Source organism: Arachis ipaensis, chromosome B03 (genome assembly GCF_000816755.2).
Source record: "Arachis ipaensis cultivar K30076 chromosome B03, Araip1.1, whole genome shotgun sequence".
Classification (NCBI taxonomy): Eukaryota; Viridiplantae; Streptophyta; class Magnoliopsida; order Fabales; family Fabaceae; genus Arachis; species Arachis ipaensis.
The window spans coordinates 9,277,656-9,293,052 of record NC_029787.2 but is presented as its reverse complement, the minus strand read 5'-3'; the positions used below and the strand labels follow the sequence as shown (position 1 = coordinate 9,293,052).

The window sequence follows — 15,397 nt, the reverse complement described above, 5'->3', positions numbered from 1 at the left end:
AATCCATCTAACATCAAGATCTCCTTTCCATAATAAACTATAAAAAATTTCACTTAACTCTATTATAAATCTTACTCATATCTAATTTAAGAGTCATTTTATTCTACAAGCTTGACTTTTTTTTATTTAAGATAATGCATGCACTCATAAACTACTAGAGTATTGTTAGATATTAACCTTTATTTCAAGTAAGCAATTTTCATTTTTACAATTGTTATTAGCAGATTATTATTTATTTACTGCAGTTAATTAGCCTTATTTAGAGAGGAATCTTTTCCGTTAGATTAGGGGTTTGTTAGTTTGTTAGCCTAGTCTGTTAGTTTGTTAGCCTGATGTGTGTATGTGTATATATTCCACCCAAAGCTAATAGAGATGCAGCAGAAAATCATTTTCAGTACCAATTTTGGTTCCAACATGGTATCAGAAGAATTTCTCATACTTCTCTGCGTTCTTCTCTGATCTTCTTCCCTCTTTCTCGAACCTTCTTTTCCCCTTTCACTTTCCCTCTCTTCTCGAACCTTCTTCTATTTCTTATCTTTTCCCTTCTCTCCAACCTTCAATTTTCTTTCTGCAATGGCGGTGATCGATGACGCCAATCCTTTTCTGCTCCATTCCTTCGATCAACCGAACCTTGCCTTGGTCACGCAAATGCTCACCGGTGACAATTATCCTTCATGGAAGAGATCGATGGAAATGGCGCTCAATGGCAAAAACAAACTTGGATTCGTTGACGGCACGATTCTGCCGCCTGAGGAAGGTGCGTCTCACTCTTTCAAGCTCCACTGGCATCGTCTGAATGACATCGTCAGCACCTGGATTCTCAACTCTGTCTCCAAGGAGATCGCATCGAGCTTGATCTTTGCTGGTTCTGCTCATGAGATTTGGATAGATCTAGGTCACCGATTTCAGCAAAAGAACCGTCCTCGAATCTATGAACTGCGAAAAGAGTTAATCAATCTGAAACAGGATTCTCTCTCTATCTCTCAATTTTTTACTAAGCTGAAGTGTGTGTGGGAGGAATTATGCCATTTTCGACCTTCAGTACACTGTAATTGTGGTGGTGCTCGTGAATTTTTAGCTCATGCTGATGAGGAATATGTTCTTGTCTTCTTGATGGGGTTGAATGATGTGTACCATCAAGTTCGGAGCCAAATTCTGTTGATGAAGCCTTTGCCTAGCATCTCTGAAGTTTTCTCGCTAATCGTTCAAGAAGAGCGGCAACGAGGATTGACTCTTGCTCCTCCAACAAGCAATGAGACGCAACTGGCTTTTGCCGTGAAGAACACACAGTATAACTCCAAGATCCGTCCAGGGAAGAAAGATAAGCCGCTCTGTGCTCAATGCGGTTTACTCAGCCACACCAAGGATAAATGCTACAAGTTACATGGTTATCCACCTAATTACAAGAAGCAAAGTCCAGCCACAGTTCGGGTCAATCATGTGGACACAAGTCAGGACATTCCTCTTCAGCTCACTTCTCAACAGTATCAACAATTAATATCACTATTATCCACACAAGTTCCATCCACAATGCCCCCTATTATCACTGCTGAAGCTTCAAGCGCAGGGGAAGGTAAACTTTTCTCTGCTGCTTTAATTTATGCACTTGGAGTTAAATCATGGATCTTAGATTCTGGCGCTACTTGCCATGTGACCTGTACTTTGGACAATTTCAAACCTTCAATTTGGTTTGCAAATAAGTTTGTGGTTCTCCCTGATCATACTCGCGTACCTGTGCTTGCTTCTGGTTCTGTTTCCTTATCTCAAACCCTCACACTCACTGAAGTTTTGTATGTGCCTTCATTCAAAATTAACCTGATTTCAGTGAGTTCCTTGTTATTAAAGCAGCATTTTTATATTCTTCTTTCTGATGTTGGTTTTGTGATTCAGGACCACCTGAACTCCAAGATGATTGGGAAAGGTGAATTGAAACACGGATTGTATGTTTACACACACACACACACCAGTTGTCAATGTTAATGAACCTACATGTAATAGTGCCGATTGTGCGAATACGTTAGCCATTTCTGATCCTTGTAATGCAATAAGTGCAATATTATGGCATCATATATTAGGCCACCTATCTTTTCCTGTTTTGCAACATTTGCCCTTGAATTGTAATTCTTCATCTTCTAATAAAAATTCACTTTGTGACATATGTCCTTGTCCAAGCAAAAACGGTTGCCATTTGTTTCCAACAATAATCAGGAGTCGGAATGCTTCTCATTGATACACTGCGACACTTGGGGTCCTTATCATGTTGCTACGCATTTGGGGGAGCGGTATTTTCTCACTTTGGTAGATGATCATAGTCAATATACCTGGATTTATTTGTTGAAAGCCAAGTCTGATGCTACGACCATCATTAAAGAATTTTTTGCCATGGTTCACACTCAGTTTGGCTGTGTGATTAAGAAGATTTGGTCTGACAATGCACCTAAGTTATCTCTTACTGATTTCTTAAAATCAAAAGGTTCTCTCCACCAATTCAGTTGTGTTGAGCGACCACAACAAAACTCGGTGGTGGAACGGAAGCATCAACATCTTTTGAATGTGGCAAGGAGCTTGTATTATCAATCCGGTGTCCCAATTTATTTCTGGGGTGAATGTGTTACTACTACAGCCTTTTTGATCAATAGATCTCCCTCCTATACTCTTGGCTGGAAGTCCCCTTATCAATTACTTTACAATAAGGCACCCGCATATGAAGACTTGAAGGTGTTCGGATGCCTTGCCTATGCTTCGAATTTACCTTCCTCTAGGAACAAGTTCTCAACAAGAGCCATTCTAGCAGTTTTTATTGGCTACCCACGAGGTTACAAAGGGTACAAACTCTATGATCTCAAGAATAGAAAGTTCTTTATTTCAAGGGATGTGATTTTTCATGAATTAAATTTTTCCTTCAAGATTGGCAGCACTTATTCTTCCTTACCTGATCCTTTTGATGATCATGTCCTTCCTAAGCCAATTGAAGTTTTCCTTAATACACCTCAACTCGTTGCTCCGGCTACACCTGTCCCTATTGTGACACAGCCACAAGCTGAGAACCCACAGCCGTTGAGAAGAAGTCAGCGACTCCATAGTGTGCCTACCTATCTTACAGACTACCATTGCAACAATGTGGTGAATCCTTTGGCGATGGTGCACTTTTGTTCTTATGAGAGATTGAGTCCAGCATATAAGGATTATTGTATGCAAGTTTCTGATTTTTATGAACCCCAATTTTATCACCAAGCTGCCAAGTATCTTCAATGGCAACAGGCTATGGCTGAGGAATTACAAGTTATGGAGAATAACCGTACATGGGAGGTGGTTCCGCTTCCGATCGGAAAACATTGTATTAGTTGTCGATGGGTATATAAGGTGAAGCGCAAGCAAGATGGGTCAGTTGATAGATGCAAAGCTCGTTTGGTTGCTAGAGGAAACACTCAACAAGCTGGTGTAGACTATAAGGATACCTTTTCACCCGTTGCCAAACTCACCACTGTTCGTTTACTCCTTGTTGTTGCTGCTGTGAAGAATTGGAAATTGTTGCAGCTAGACATTAATAATGCCTTCTTGAATGGTGATCTTGATGAGGAGGTGTATATGCAACTACCTCAGGGATATGCCAGCAAGGGAGAGCAGGGGGAGAAGCTTGTATGCAAACTAAACAGGTCAATTTATGGCTTGAGACAGGCTTTGAGGCAATGGGTTACCAAGTTTTCCACTGCTTTACTTGGTACTGGTTTCACTCAGTCCAAATCAGATTATTCTCTATTTCATAGAGGAACAGGTGATTCACTTGTTATGGTGCTTGTATATGTCGACGACATCATTGTTGCTGGTAAATTTGGTGATATGGTTGCCCAAACTCAGCAAACTTTGCAAGGACTTTTCAAACTCAAGGTGCTTGGCCCCTTAAAGTACTTCCTTGGATTGGAGATAGCAAAATCTAAGGAAGGCATTTGTTTGTCTCATCGAAATTACACCCTTTCTTTGCTTGAAGACACTGGTTTTTTGGATTGTAAACCTGCCTCTGTACCCTTGGATCCAAACATAAAACTTACTGTCACTGATGGGAATTTGCTTGAGGATGTGGGAGAATATAGGAGGTTGATTGGCAGGTTGCTTTACCTCACTATTTCAAGACCGAATATTTGCTTTGCTATGAACAAGCTGAGCCAATACATGTCTTCTCCTCGCACTACCCATTTGGATGTTGTCTATCATGTTTTGAGGTATTTGAAGGCTGCACCTGGCATGGCTTGCTTTTTTCGGTTTCTTCCCCTTTATCGGTCAAGGCATATGGGGATGCTGATTGGGGAAGGTGTACCGAAACCAGACGATTCACTACCGGCTATTGCGTCTTCCTTGGCGATTCTCTAATCTCATGGAAGTCGAAGAAACAAGACACCGTTTCGAGGTCCACGGCTGAGGCAGAGTATCGAGCACTTGCCAATGTCACTGCTGAAGTTGTGTGGATTATGCGACTGCTTCAGGATTTTGAGATACAAGTTGATCCGCCTTTCATTTTCTGTGACAGCAAAGCTGCAATCCACATTGCAGAGAATCCCACCTTCTATGAGTGTACCAAGCATATTAAAATGAATGTCACTTTGTTCGAGAACGTGTACAGGACAGTACCGTGAAACTGGTGCATATAAAGTCAGGACATCAGCTTGCTGATGTTTTAACAAAAATTGTACAGCTTATCTTATTTAAGAACTTAATCAGCAAGTTGGGAATCATTAACATTTTTTCATCAACTTAAGGGAGAGTATTAGCAGATTGTTATTTTGTGGAAAGGTATTAATCTTGTATTTAATGTTCTATTGTTTTTCTTCTTTGGTCATTATGATTTGTTAGTTTTGATTAATACATAGAGCTATAAATTATGAATCATACATTAAGTTACATTATTAACACTCGTTACCTTTGTACCTAAACCCTCTATTTCTTTTTTCTTTTTCTTTTTTTTCCTTATGAAGGCTCTAACTATGTTTTTTGGAAAAGTATAGATAGACAATAAAAATATTAAATAAGATAAATAATAGATATATCAGATGTTCATTGTATTAGTGTACAGATGGTTATTTTAATATTAAAATTTAGATAATTAATTTAAAAGTATAGTATATTTTTATTTAATTGGTGGTTATTCATGTTGTTCAAAATAGTCATTATTCCCCTAACATTTCCCATATTTTTTCCCTTCATGTAGCAATAGAACATATTCAAAAAATTAATTGTCATGTTATTTAAGATGTATTTATATACGTGATTTATTTATCAAGTTTGCATATATTGAATCTTTATTTTGTTTTCATTGTACGGTATCTTAATTAGTATTAAACTACTCTTTTACTTTAATCCATAACAACAAAAAAGAAGTCTTATAGTCCACAATTTCAGTCTAAAAAAATACATAAATTCAGTTACAATTTTATTATGGTATCCTCCTTGAAAAAAATACAGAAGCTATCATCTTTTCGGTAAAAAATCACATTTTTTCTTTTTTAACCCCCTACCATAATGAATAATCAATTTTCAATTTAGCTCAAAATTCAACCAATCTCTATTACATTCATCCAAGTAAAAATCTAATATCAAATACCCTATTTTGTTATAATAAGAAACAACTATCATTCATGGAATAGTCATTATGACTTGCATCTTCTTCCGGCAGTTTCATTTATATTATGTTTGAGCAGTCATGTCTGTATTTTGCTTCAGCAGTTCAATGTGCACTCTGTTTTAGCAGTTCTATCTGCACTCTTATTGCGCTTCACACGCCCTCTTTTTTTTATCGCTCTATACGCGAGACGCGTCTTCCTCAACAGTTTCATCCAGGCTGTGTGGATTATTGACATCTTCCATCCATCAATTTGCCTACTCTTCCTCCACCTTAACACATGACAACAATAAAGAAGTCTCACCGCCCACAAATTCAACCCAACAAAATACACAAATCCAGTTACAATTTTAGTCTTTAGAAAAAATGCTACTTGTACAACAAAATTCAGCCATTGGTCAGCCTTTAATATCATTTAATTATTTTTTAATTAAAACATATTCCTATTTTTTAGGATACACATTTATAATTAAGATTAATTTAAATTTTAAAAACTAAAATTTCTCTAACTTCCTACTCACTTCATAGTTAGTTATTATTTCCTTCTTTTACGTTCTTTTTTCCTCGGTAACACAGTTTTCTTCTTTCTTCTATTCTGCTACAATATTTCAATTTGTATATACAGAAAAAAATTCAAAGTCAGTTCATTTAGAAAAAAATTAATCCCTTACTTATTGTACATTTGATAAAATGCAGACCTGTGATGAATGGTCGAATATAATTATATACACAAACTAAAATATTTTCAATTGTAGTTTCTTTTTCAATTGTAATACATCTAAAATTATTAAGTTATACAAAAAATATTTTTAAAACATGTCCAAAATCCTAAATCTAAAATTTAAATTTAAACATTAAAAATAATTATAACACATCTAAAATTATGAAGTTATACAGAAAATATTTTTGAAATACATCCAAAAATATAAATCTAAAATTTAAATTTAAACATTAAAAAAATAATTGTAACACATTTAAAATTATGAAGTTATAAAGAAAATATTTTTAAAACACTTCCAAAATACAGAAATTGTATATGCAAAAATAATTTAACATTACAATATATATGAAAATCTTTTCAGGCCATTTTATTCTATTTTTATAAAAAATTTATACAAAATAATAAAAAAAAGTAATAGTATCAGAGACCCATTTAGATAAGTTTTCGGCGTGGACGAATAGCGACATTAATGCGGACGAACGATGACGAGGAGGGGGAAGGCGGCGTTGTGAATGAGCGTCGAGAAGGAAGAAGGCAACGTCGAGGATGAGCGCGGAAGAGGAAGGTGGCGCGAATGAACACCGACGGAGGATGACTTCTCTGGATTTTCGATGTGCACCTCTGAATTTTCAATGTGGGCAAACGTAATTTCTCTGCTTCTTTGAGTATTTTGTATGAGTTTACTTAATAATTAGATTGTTTAAGATTTATTTTAAAATTTTAAAATCAAAATTTTAAATTTGGAATAATTTGATTTTTAAATATGTATTTAAATTATAATATATTAATAATTAAATATATTAAATCAAAGAAATATATATAATTTTACCTTCATAATTCAATCAATTTAACAATCAATAAAATTTTGTTCACACATTCGCGATCGCACCCTCTCGTGATTCTCATCCTTCAATCATCTTCTTTCACTGTATTTCGTTGTGTTTTTTTTCTGTAGAGAATGGGAAAAGAGAAGAGTCATATCAACATCGTCGTTATCGGCCATGTGGACTCCGGCAAGTCGACCACCACCGGCCACCTCATCTACAAGCTTGGAGGGATCGACAAGCGTGTGATTGAGAGGTTCGAGAAGGAGGCAGCTGAGATGAACAAGCGTTCATTCAAGTACGCCTGGGTTCTCGACAAGCTCAAGGCAGAGCGCGAGCGTGGTATCACCATTGACATCGCCCTGTGGAAGTTTGAGACCACGAAGTACTACTGCACTGTGATCGATGCACCTGGTCATCGTGATTTCATCAAGAACATGATCACTGGTACCAGCCAGGCTGACTGTGCTGTTCTGATAATCGATTCCACCACCGGTGGTTTTGAGGCTGGTATCTCCAAGGATGGCCAGACCCGTGAGCATGCTCTGCTTGCTTTCACCCTTGGTGTTAGGCAGATGATCTGCTGTTGCAACAAGATGGATGCAACGACCCCAAAATACTCCAAGGCTAGGTATGATGAAATTGTAAAGGAGGTTTCATCCTATTTGAAGAAGGTTGGTTACAACCCTGAGAAGATCGCATTTGTCCCGATTTCTGGTTTTGAGGGAGACAACATGATTGAGAGGTCCACCAAGCTTGATTGGTACAAGGGACCTACCCTGCTTGAGGCTCTGGACCAGATCAATGAGCCAAAGAGACCCTCTGACAAGCCTCTCAGGTTGCCACTTCAGGATGTCTACAAGATTGGTGGTATTGGAACTGTTCCAGTTGGTCGTGTAGAGACTGGTATCCTCAAGCCTGGTATGGTCGTGACCTTTGCCCCCACTGGACTCCAGACTGAGGTTAAGTCTGTGGAGATGCACCATGAGTCTCTCCCTGAGGCTCTCCCTGGTGACAATGTTGGTTTCAATGTTAAGAATGTTTCTGTGAAGGAGTTGAAGCGTGGCTTTGTTGCTTCTAACTCAAAGGATGATCCTGCTAAGGAGGCTGGAAGCTTCACCTCTCAAGTCATCATCATGAACCACCCTGGCCAGATTGGCCAAGGTTATGCTCCAGTCCTTGACTGCCACACCTCACACATTGCTGTCAAGTTTGCTGAGCTCCAGACCAAGATTGATAGGCGTTCTGGCAAAGAGCTCGAGAAGGAGCCCAAGTTTCTTAAGAATGGTGATGCTGGTATGGTGAAGATGATTCCCACAAAGCCAATGGTTGTTGAGACTTTTGCTGAGTACCCTCCACTTGGAAGGTTTGCTGTGAGGGACATGCGTCAAACTGTTGCTGTTGGTGTCATCAAGAGCGTTGAGAAGAAGGATGCTTCTGCTAAGATCACTAAATCTGCTGCCAAGAAAGCTGCCAAATGAACCGTGCGGCTTCAGCATGCTTTTACATCTATTATTATGAATAAATGTTTCGTGAGCTATGTCTCTGGCGGAACTACCTTAAGTATCTTGTTTAGTGTTTGGTGTCGTAGATTGCTACCTCTGTACAGTACTCAGTCTCAGAATTGGGTGCTTGATAGACGGTGGCGATGCTAGCATTTGGTTTCTCTTTCATCTTCAGTTTTAAACTTCCTTGATTTGGTTTTCTAGTTAAACTTTATTATTTTTATTTTGCCTCTCATCTTTATTATTATCATGAACTAACAGAGAAGAGTGGTTTAATAATTAGCTTTTGATAAATTTTTTTACTATATACATAAAATTGTTAGGATTTTTAAAAGTTAAACAGTAAAAATGATCTCTGACATTAATCATTTACTTTCAAATGGTAATCAAAATTCTAATTAAATTATAAAATCTCGTATTAAAAAAATTGTACCATATTAGTTCTTATTCTTTTTTCTATCAAGTTATTATTCTTCACACCGTTAGTAGGATGGAATTTATCCTTCCATGCTTAATTAGGTAACAACTAGTTGAGTTGACAATCTAAATTTGGTAAACTAGCGTGATCCTTCTCCTTTTTTATAACCTAAAATTTCAATAAATTTTTTTGGTGTTTGCTTCGATACGACGATAAATTTATACGTACCGTTATACTGATATAATAAAAATGTGGACAAATTAAAACATGACATGTGAATTATGTTTTCATGTCAATAATTATTTTTTTAAATACATATCATATTAATAATTTTACTAAATCATCTTTATATTTTAATAAAATTTAAAAATAAATTTTATTTAATTTTTATAAAAAAATTTAAATTTTTTTTTAGTATTAGACAAAAACAATCGTAATTCTATTAATTTAATCAAAATTCAATTAACTTTAACTTTATAATTTTAAATCTGAATCAATTTAAAAATCAAAATCAAAACACATTTCATTATCCTGATTCAATTATGAATAATGAAAAATTTGAGATTCAAACCCTAGAGGACGCTTTTGATCATCTTTCGATCTCCCCTTTCAGCTTCAACAATCTCCCGCTATATCTTCCCTTCGATCATCGCGATGGTTCCAACGCCGTTACAAAAACCACCTTTTGATCGCCGTGGCCATCAACACCTTCAAAGCTCCAATCTTGTGGGCCAAATTTAAGAGACACATGGCGGCTCCATCAACATCACGAGAGCTGCTGGCAATGCTGCATTGGTGATATCGGAAAATAATCTTCCAGAGGGACACAACGGCGACGGTGGAATCAATTATGAATAATGAAATGTATTTTGGTTTTGATTTTTAAATTGATTCAAATTTAAAATTATAAAACTAAAATTAATTAAATTTTGATTAAATTAAAAGGATTAGGATTGTTTTTGTCCAATACAAAAAAAAAATATTTAAATTTTTTATAAAAATTAAATAAAATTTATTTTTTTATTTTATTAAAGTATAAGGGTGATTTAGTAAAATCTTTGATATGATATGTATAAAAAAAATTATTAACGTAGAAAATATAATCCACATATCGTGTTTTAATTTGTCCACATTTTTATTATATCAGTACGTATAAATTTATGGTTTACCGTCGTACCGAAGCAAACACCAACTTTTTTTTTCTTTCATTGTCACATCATGTGCTTCCATTTTCAATCATCAATCATCAAGAAGTAAATACTCACGTAGCTTGTTTTGCAAGAAGCTTAGATAAAAGGGATTGCAAGCTATCAAGTTTGGTCTCTAATGTTGTAGTTTTCTTTCTATGTCAATCTACTAGTAGACATTAGTATGAATAGAAAAATTAAACTAGAGGAAAGAAGTCTAAAAATAGAATAATTGAGTATCATTTCTATCTTGTAATTTTTAAATAAGGGAGCCAAACGTCTTTTTTTAAAAAAATGTTTTTTAGTAATTAAAATTTAATATATATAATTGATTGAATTGTATTATTTTTATCAAAATTATACTAGACAAATTAATTTGACCGAAAAAATGGTAAATCAAATCTTGAATCGGTATAAATTAATATTATTTTTTATAAAAAATTATTGCAATATTTTTATTATAGAAAATGACTAAAATACTCCTATTATATATATATATATATATATATATATATATTAAAAACTCTAAATCCTAACCCTATTATTTTTTTATAAAAAATAATATTAATTTAGTTCAGTTCAAGATTTGATTCACTATTTTTCTGTCAAATTAAATTGTTTGGCCTAATTTTGATAAAAATAACACAGTTTAATCGATTATATATGTTAAATTTTAATTACTAAAAAATATATTTAAAAAAAAAAGACGTTTTAGACGTTTTTATCTAAGTGATTTCCTTTAAATAAATACTAAATATTTGTGATTTCTAAAATAGTTTATCATTGTAGAAAAATCAACATCCTTGTTAACCATAAAATTATATAATTATTTTGTGAAGTTTATTTCGTATTAATAATGTAAATCTAAAAAGGACTTAAATCGTGGAAAAGACCTAATTGCAAATTTGATATTTAAAATTAACTAAATAGTTTTCCTTTTATACATGTCAAATTTTCATGAAGTCTTGTTACCATTTAGAGTCTTTGTTATTCATATCCAATAGAATTCTATTGTGCCTTATACTCACATCCAATCATGTTTCTAAATCACAACAATGCTATAACGATGAAAAAAGAATAAGAAAAAAAAGACAACAGAGGATAAAATTTTATTGAAATTTAGGGTTATCAAAAGAAAAAGGATCATATTAGTTCAGTCAATTTTAAATGGTAGTTCAGCTAACTGTTATTTAGTCTAATTATCATTATCTCACTAACTTTGCAAGGAGTAATTTGATGAAAAAAAAGTGATGGGAGATTAATATAGTATAATTTTTTTAACTTGAAAAACATTTATAGGATAATTAGTATCTTGAAAATCATTTTAGTGTATACAACTAATTTTAAGTGTATAGAATTTAATTTGTAATTTAGATTTTTTTTTATGAGATCATAACATATATATTAAAAGATTATATGTTTAAGCTTTGCAAATAATTACATGCATGAGTTAAATATTTTTTTAAGAAATATATTTTCGTGATATATCACATGCTAGTTAAAGAAAAATGAGTTAATAAAACTACTCCAAGCCATACATGTAGAGGTAATGACACAATTAGCTATAAATATAATAATATCATACATTCACTAGTGGGGCAGTTAAATGAGATTGGGCGCAATGTAATTGGACTAAAAAATAAGAAAAAATTTAAAAAGATAGATATTACTATAAAGATTTTACAATTGTCTTTATATAAAGATATTTTTTTATCATTAGATGATAGTATTAAGAACTAAATGATCATTTTTAAAACATAGAAAATAGCAACTTAAAAATTATGGTTATAACCATAGTTTCGAACTCGAGCATAAGGACAAACATTCTCTCCTGATAAGAAAATAATGAAATAAAAAAGAGAGCGTTGAACATGAACAAAATTGTTTCTTGCTTGTGCACAGTGCGTAGTTTATGATGCTGCTTTCTCAGGGGAAAAAAGAAAATAATAATAATAAAAAAAGCAGTTATAGTTCTTCAAGTTCTATAATCTAAATTCTAAACTAACAGCTCTAGCTTGGTGCATAGTCACTCACTCACTCACTCACTCTTTCACGGAGTAGTCAGCATATGAAGATGGATCACCCTTCACATTTCACGATCCATCGCAAAACTACTACTAACTGAGTGAAATTGCGACCATTCAACAAAACCCTAAAACGACGACGTTTCCAAAACCAAACCCTAATTCTCAATTTCCCCGGTTTCAGAATGATTCATGGTGGTGATCATGCAACAACAGCAGCAGAACCCCTCTGCACTGGTTCCACCGCCGCAGCCGCCGCCGCCGCAACACATCAACAACGCTCAGTCTTCAGCTTCCTCCGCCTCCGCCGCCGCTACAGCTGTCACCTCCCTTAGGTCACCCTCCTCCTCCGCCACTGCCGTTGGACACTCTCAGCTATCTTCGCCTTCCTCTCTTGCTCCCGTTCCCATTCAGCAGCGGCAACCCTTGCTCTCCTCAGTGCCGCTGCCACCTGACCATGCTGTTGGAGCGGTGGTTCCCATCGCCGCAGCTCTGCCGTCTGGTGCTGGTGACCCCCCGGTGGTGTCAGTGACGTCTCCACTGGCGAGAGTCCGGCTATCGGACATTGCGCCTTACGACGGGGCACCGGCGGGGCCCTATGTTAGGGCTGTGGAAGCTTTGTCTGGGTCGCTGATGAGGCACAATGCGGCCTTGATCGAGTTGGGGAGCGAGGATTCGGCTCTGATGCGGTGCGGGTTGGAAGGTTCAAGATTGTTCTTCAGGAGCAGGGCTCAATTGGGTGATGGGAAGGGAAGCCGTGGGGTTTACATGTACAGAGCAGGAAGGTATGAACTGAACACAGTGATGATTCTCTTGTTATATTGTTAGTTTCTTACTGTCTGGAGCATATTTGTATGATAATTATTTATTTGGTATGTAGATATATGTTTGCCTTGGCCTCATGCTACTGTTATTTATAGAGAAATGATAACCAGTAGGATATATGCATCATGAAATCTCCCATGAATTGTCATTTAATGGTGACTTCTAACTCACACCAAGAGAAATTCTTAACTTGAGAGCTAGATAGCGGGTTTCATTTACTAACTACTACCTGGATGCTGATTTCTCGAGCAAACCTAACCAAGGGAACTTTCTTGCTGTTATTGCTCTTAGAAGAATTAATCCCCCCACAAATATTTAAGTGAAATCGTGGTTGTTCAATTGTTTTTTTGTTTTGTAAAAAAAAAAAAATTTGAACACGTTTGCTGCCACTCTTATTTATTTATTTTTATACGGTATCACTCTTGTTTATTTATTATAGTTCATGGGTGACTTGTATCAGGGCTTTCGAGGATTGGGATTCATCTCCACCTTGTATGGCTGATATTTTTAGGTGCATGGGAAAGGCGTCTCGATCTGCTTTGTGTGCCATTGCCAGGCATCTGCGCCTCCGAAGCGAGTAAGGATGTCTGTGAAGGACCTTTCCTTCTTAGATTTTAGTTTACTTGCTTCATATGTATATTCTTGGATCTTTTTTTTTTTTGTTTTTTTTTTCTTCCGTTCTTTTGGGTTTGCTCACAGAAAAGAGTCACTTTGTGCAGTGTTTTTAACCATTTGCTTGATGATGCTCCCTTGCCTGCTAATGAGGTATCTTCATCAGTTCTTGTTGCCACTCACTCACATTCTTCTTTGCAAAATGGAAAAGGGGCTATTGGAGGGGGCAAGCCTACTGTCAATGGAGAAGTGGAGAAGGGATTGTTGACATTGATATCTACAGACACTCCTGGTCTTCAGGTGTGTGTGTTTCTGTTTATTTTTTATTTGACTTATATTGTAAAACCAGGGGGTGGTTTGCTGAAGGAAAAACAAGTGGCAACAGGTCCCATCCTATTCATCAAGATTGAGTCGTGTATATTTTATCGTATATTGAGGATTTTTCCTTATTAGCTTGATGAATTTCTATATCACCCCGGCCAGTTTAATATTAAATAGTCTGTTTTCTTCTTTAGGTATGTGACCCCAATGGCCGCTGGTATCTGGCAGACAGTGGGTCTGGGCCAGGGGATCTTTTATTGATAACTGGCAAGGCACTTAGCCATGCTACTGCAGGCCTACGTCCTGCTGCATCATATAGAGCTTCTCCTGATTATTTTCTAGGTTCTAATAGTGGAGGAAGGTACATATATATACACACTTAAATATTTCTTTATCTTGTATTTGTGATGACTTGTGTTTTATAACAAGCTTACTTATGATGCCTTTTGGAGCTTTGTGATTGTAGGACTTCTCTTGCTTATAGACTCATGCCACAGGGAAATGCAATATTAGATTGTTCTCCAATTGCAGCAGCTGGCCATGTTATACCCCAAAGCTATGTTCCAATATCTGTTAGCCAGTTTATGGATGACCTGGCTACTGAAGAACTCATAGGTAGCAGAAGCGATAATGATGATGTAAGTTATCTCTCCTAATGTTCTCTCATATGGCTGCTGTGTCTCTAATCTATAGGTGAAAAATTACAGATTTAATATTTTTGTATAAGTTTGTTGGTGTTGTCACATCTGGTTGATCATGGAGGCATTTCCCTTGTTTCCCTGACATTTCTAACAGCTCTATCGTATTTAATTTCGTGGTTCCTCTTGTAAATATTCTGTTGCCATTTCCCTTCTAGTAAGAATTTTTCCTTTTATGTATGAGAGGAAGCTTATGCAATTTTTACTAACAGGTTGCTCAAGACAATGTGAATAAGGATCCCTCATTAAGAAGTGTTCTATCAGATCCATTATCGTAAGTTTAAATTTGACTATTCAACTGATTTGTCCTTTTATCAAAGGAGCATGTTTTTTTGTGTTATGTGATTTGTATTAAGAGGTGACATAAGAAAAAAAAAAAAAAAGAAATTGAAGCTGAGATAAGAATTCATTTATTAATCCACTTAGGTAAATCTATAAAACATTCTGCTAATCCTTACCCTGAAGTGTTTATAGTGATTACAGACATTCTTGACAATGACTCTTAGAGCATGCCATGATCTAGATAATCTGAAATCCTTTATTTAATGTTCATTTTCCTGATTTATTGCGATCTGTTCTTAATGATATTGTAAACTGTATAAAGAAAAAATCAACAGTAGGACTTGCCAAAAAAAAGAGAAAAAAGGC

General features: G+C 35.6%; 3 protein-coding genes across 3 annotated transcripts in view; all 3 read left to right on the top strand.

Moving 5' to 3' along the window:
* Nucleotides 574-1,900, top strand: LOC107632230. The gene is made up of 2 exons (XM_016335933.1): nt 574-1,790; nt 1,891-1,900. The coding sequence occupies exons 1-2, from the start codon at nt 574-576 to the stop codon at nt 1,898-1,900; spliced, it is 1,227 nt and encodes a 408-aa protein (XP_016191419.1).
* LOC107628736 (elongation factor 1-alpha-like) lies at nt 7,197-8,850 on the top strand. The gene has a single exon (XM_016331319.2). It carries the CDS (start codon nt 7,294-7,296, stop codon nt 8,638-8,640), a length of 1,347 nt encoding a protein of 448 aa, XP_016186805.1. The 5' UTR covers nt 7,197-7,293; the 3' UTR covers nt 8,641-8,850.
* LOC107628737 overlaps nt 12,116-15,397 on the top strand; it is a 6,374-nt gene continuing 3,092 nt past the window's right edge. Inside the window, exons 1-6 of the mRNA XM_016331320.2 lie at nt 12,116-13,078; nt 13,579-13,695; nt 13,838-14,030; nt 14,246-14,412; nt 14,518-14,689; nt 14,962-15,023. Coding sequence (XP_016186806.1) covers nt 12,486-13,078; nt 13,579-13,695; nt 13,838-14,030; nt 14,246-14,412; nt 14,518-14,689; nt 14,962-15,023 — 1,304 coding nt within the window. The 5' untranslated portion in view covers nt 12,116-12,485. The remainder of the gene's footprint in view (nt 13,079-13,578; nt 13,696-13,837; nt 14,031-14,245; nt 14,413-14,517; nt 14,690-14,961; nt 15,024-15,397) is intronic.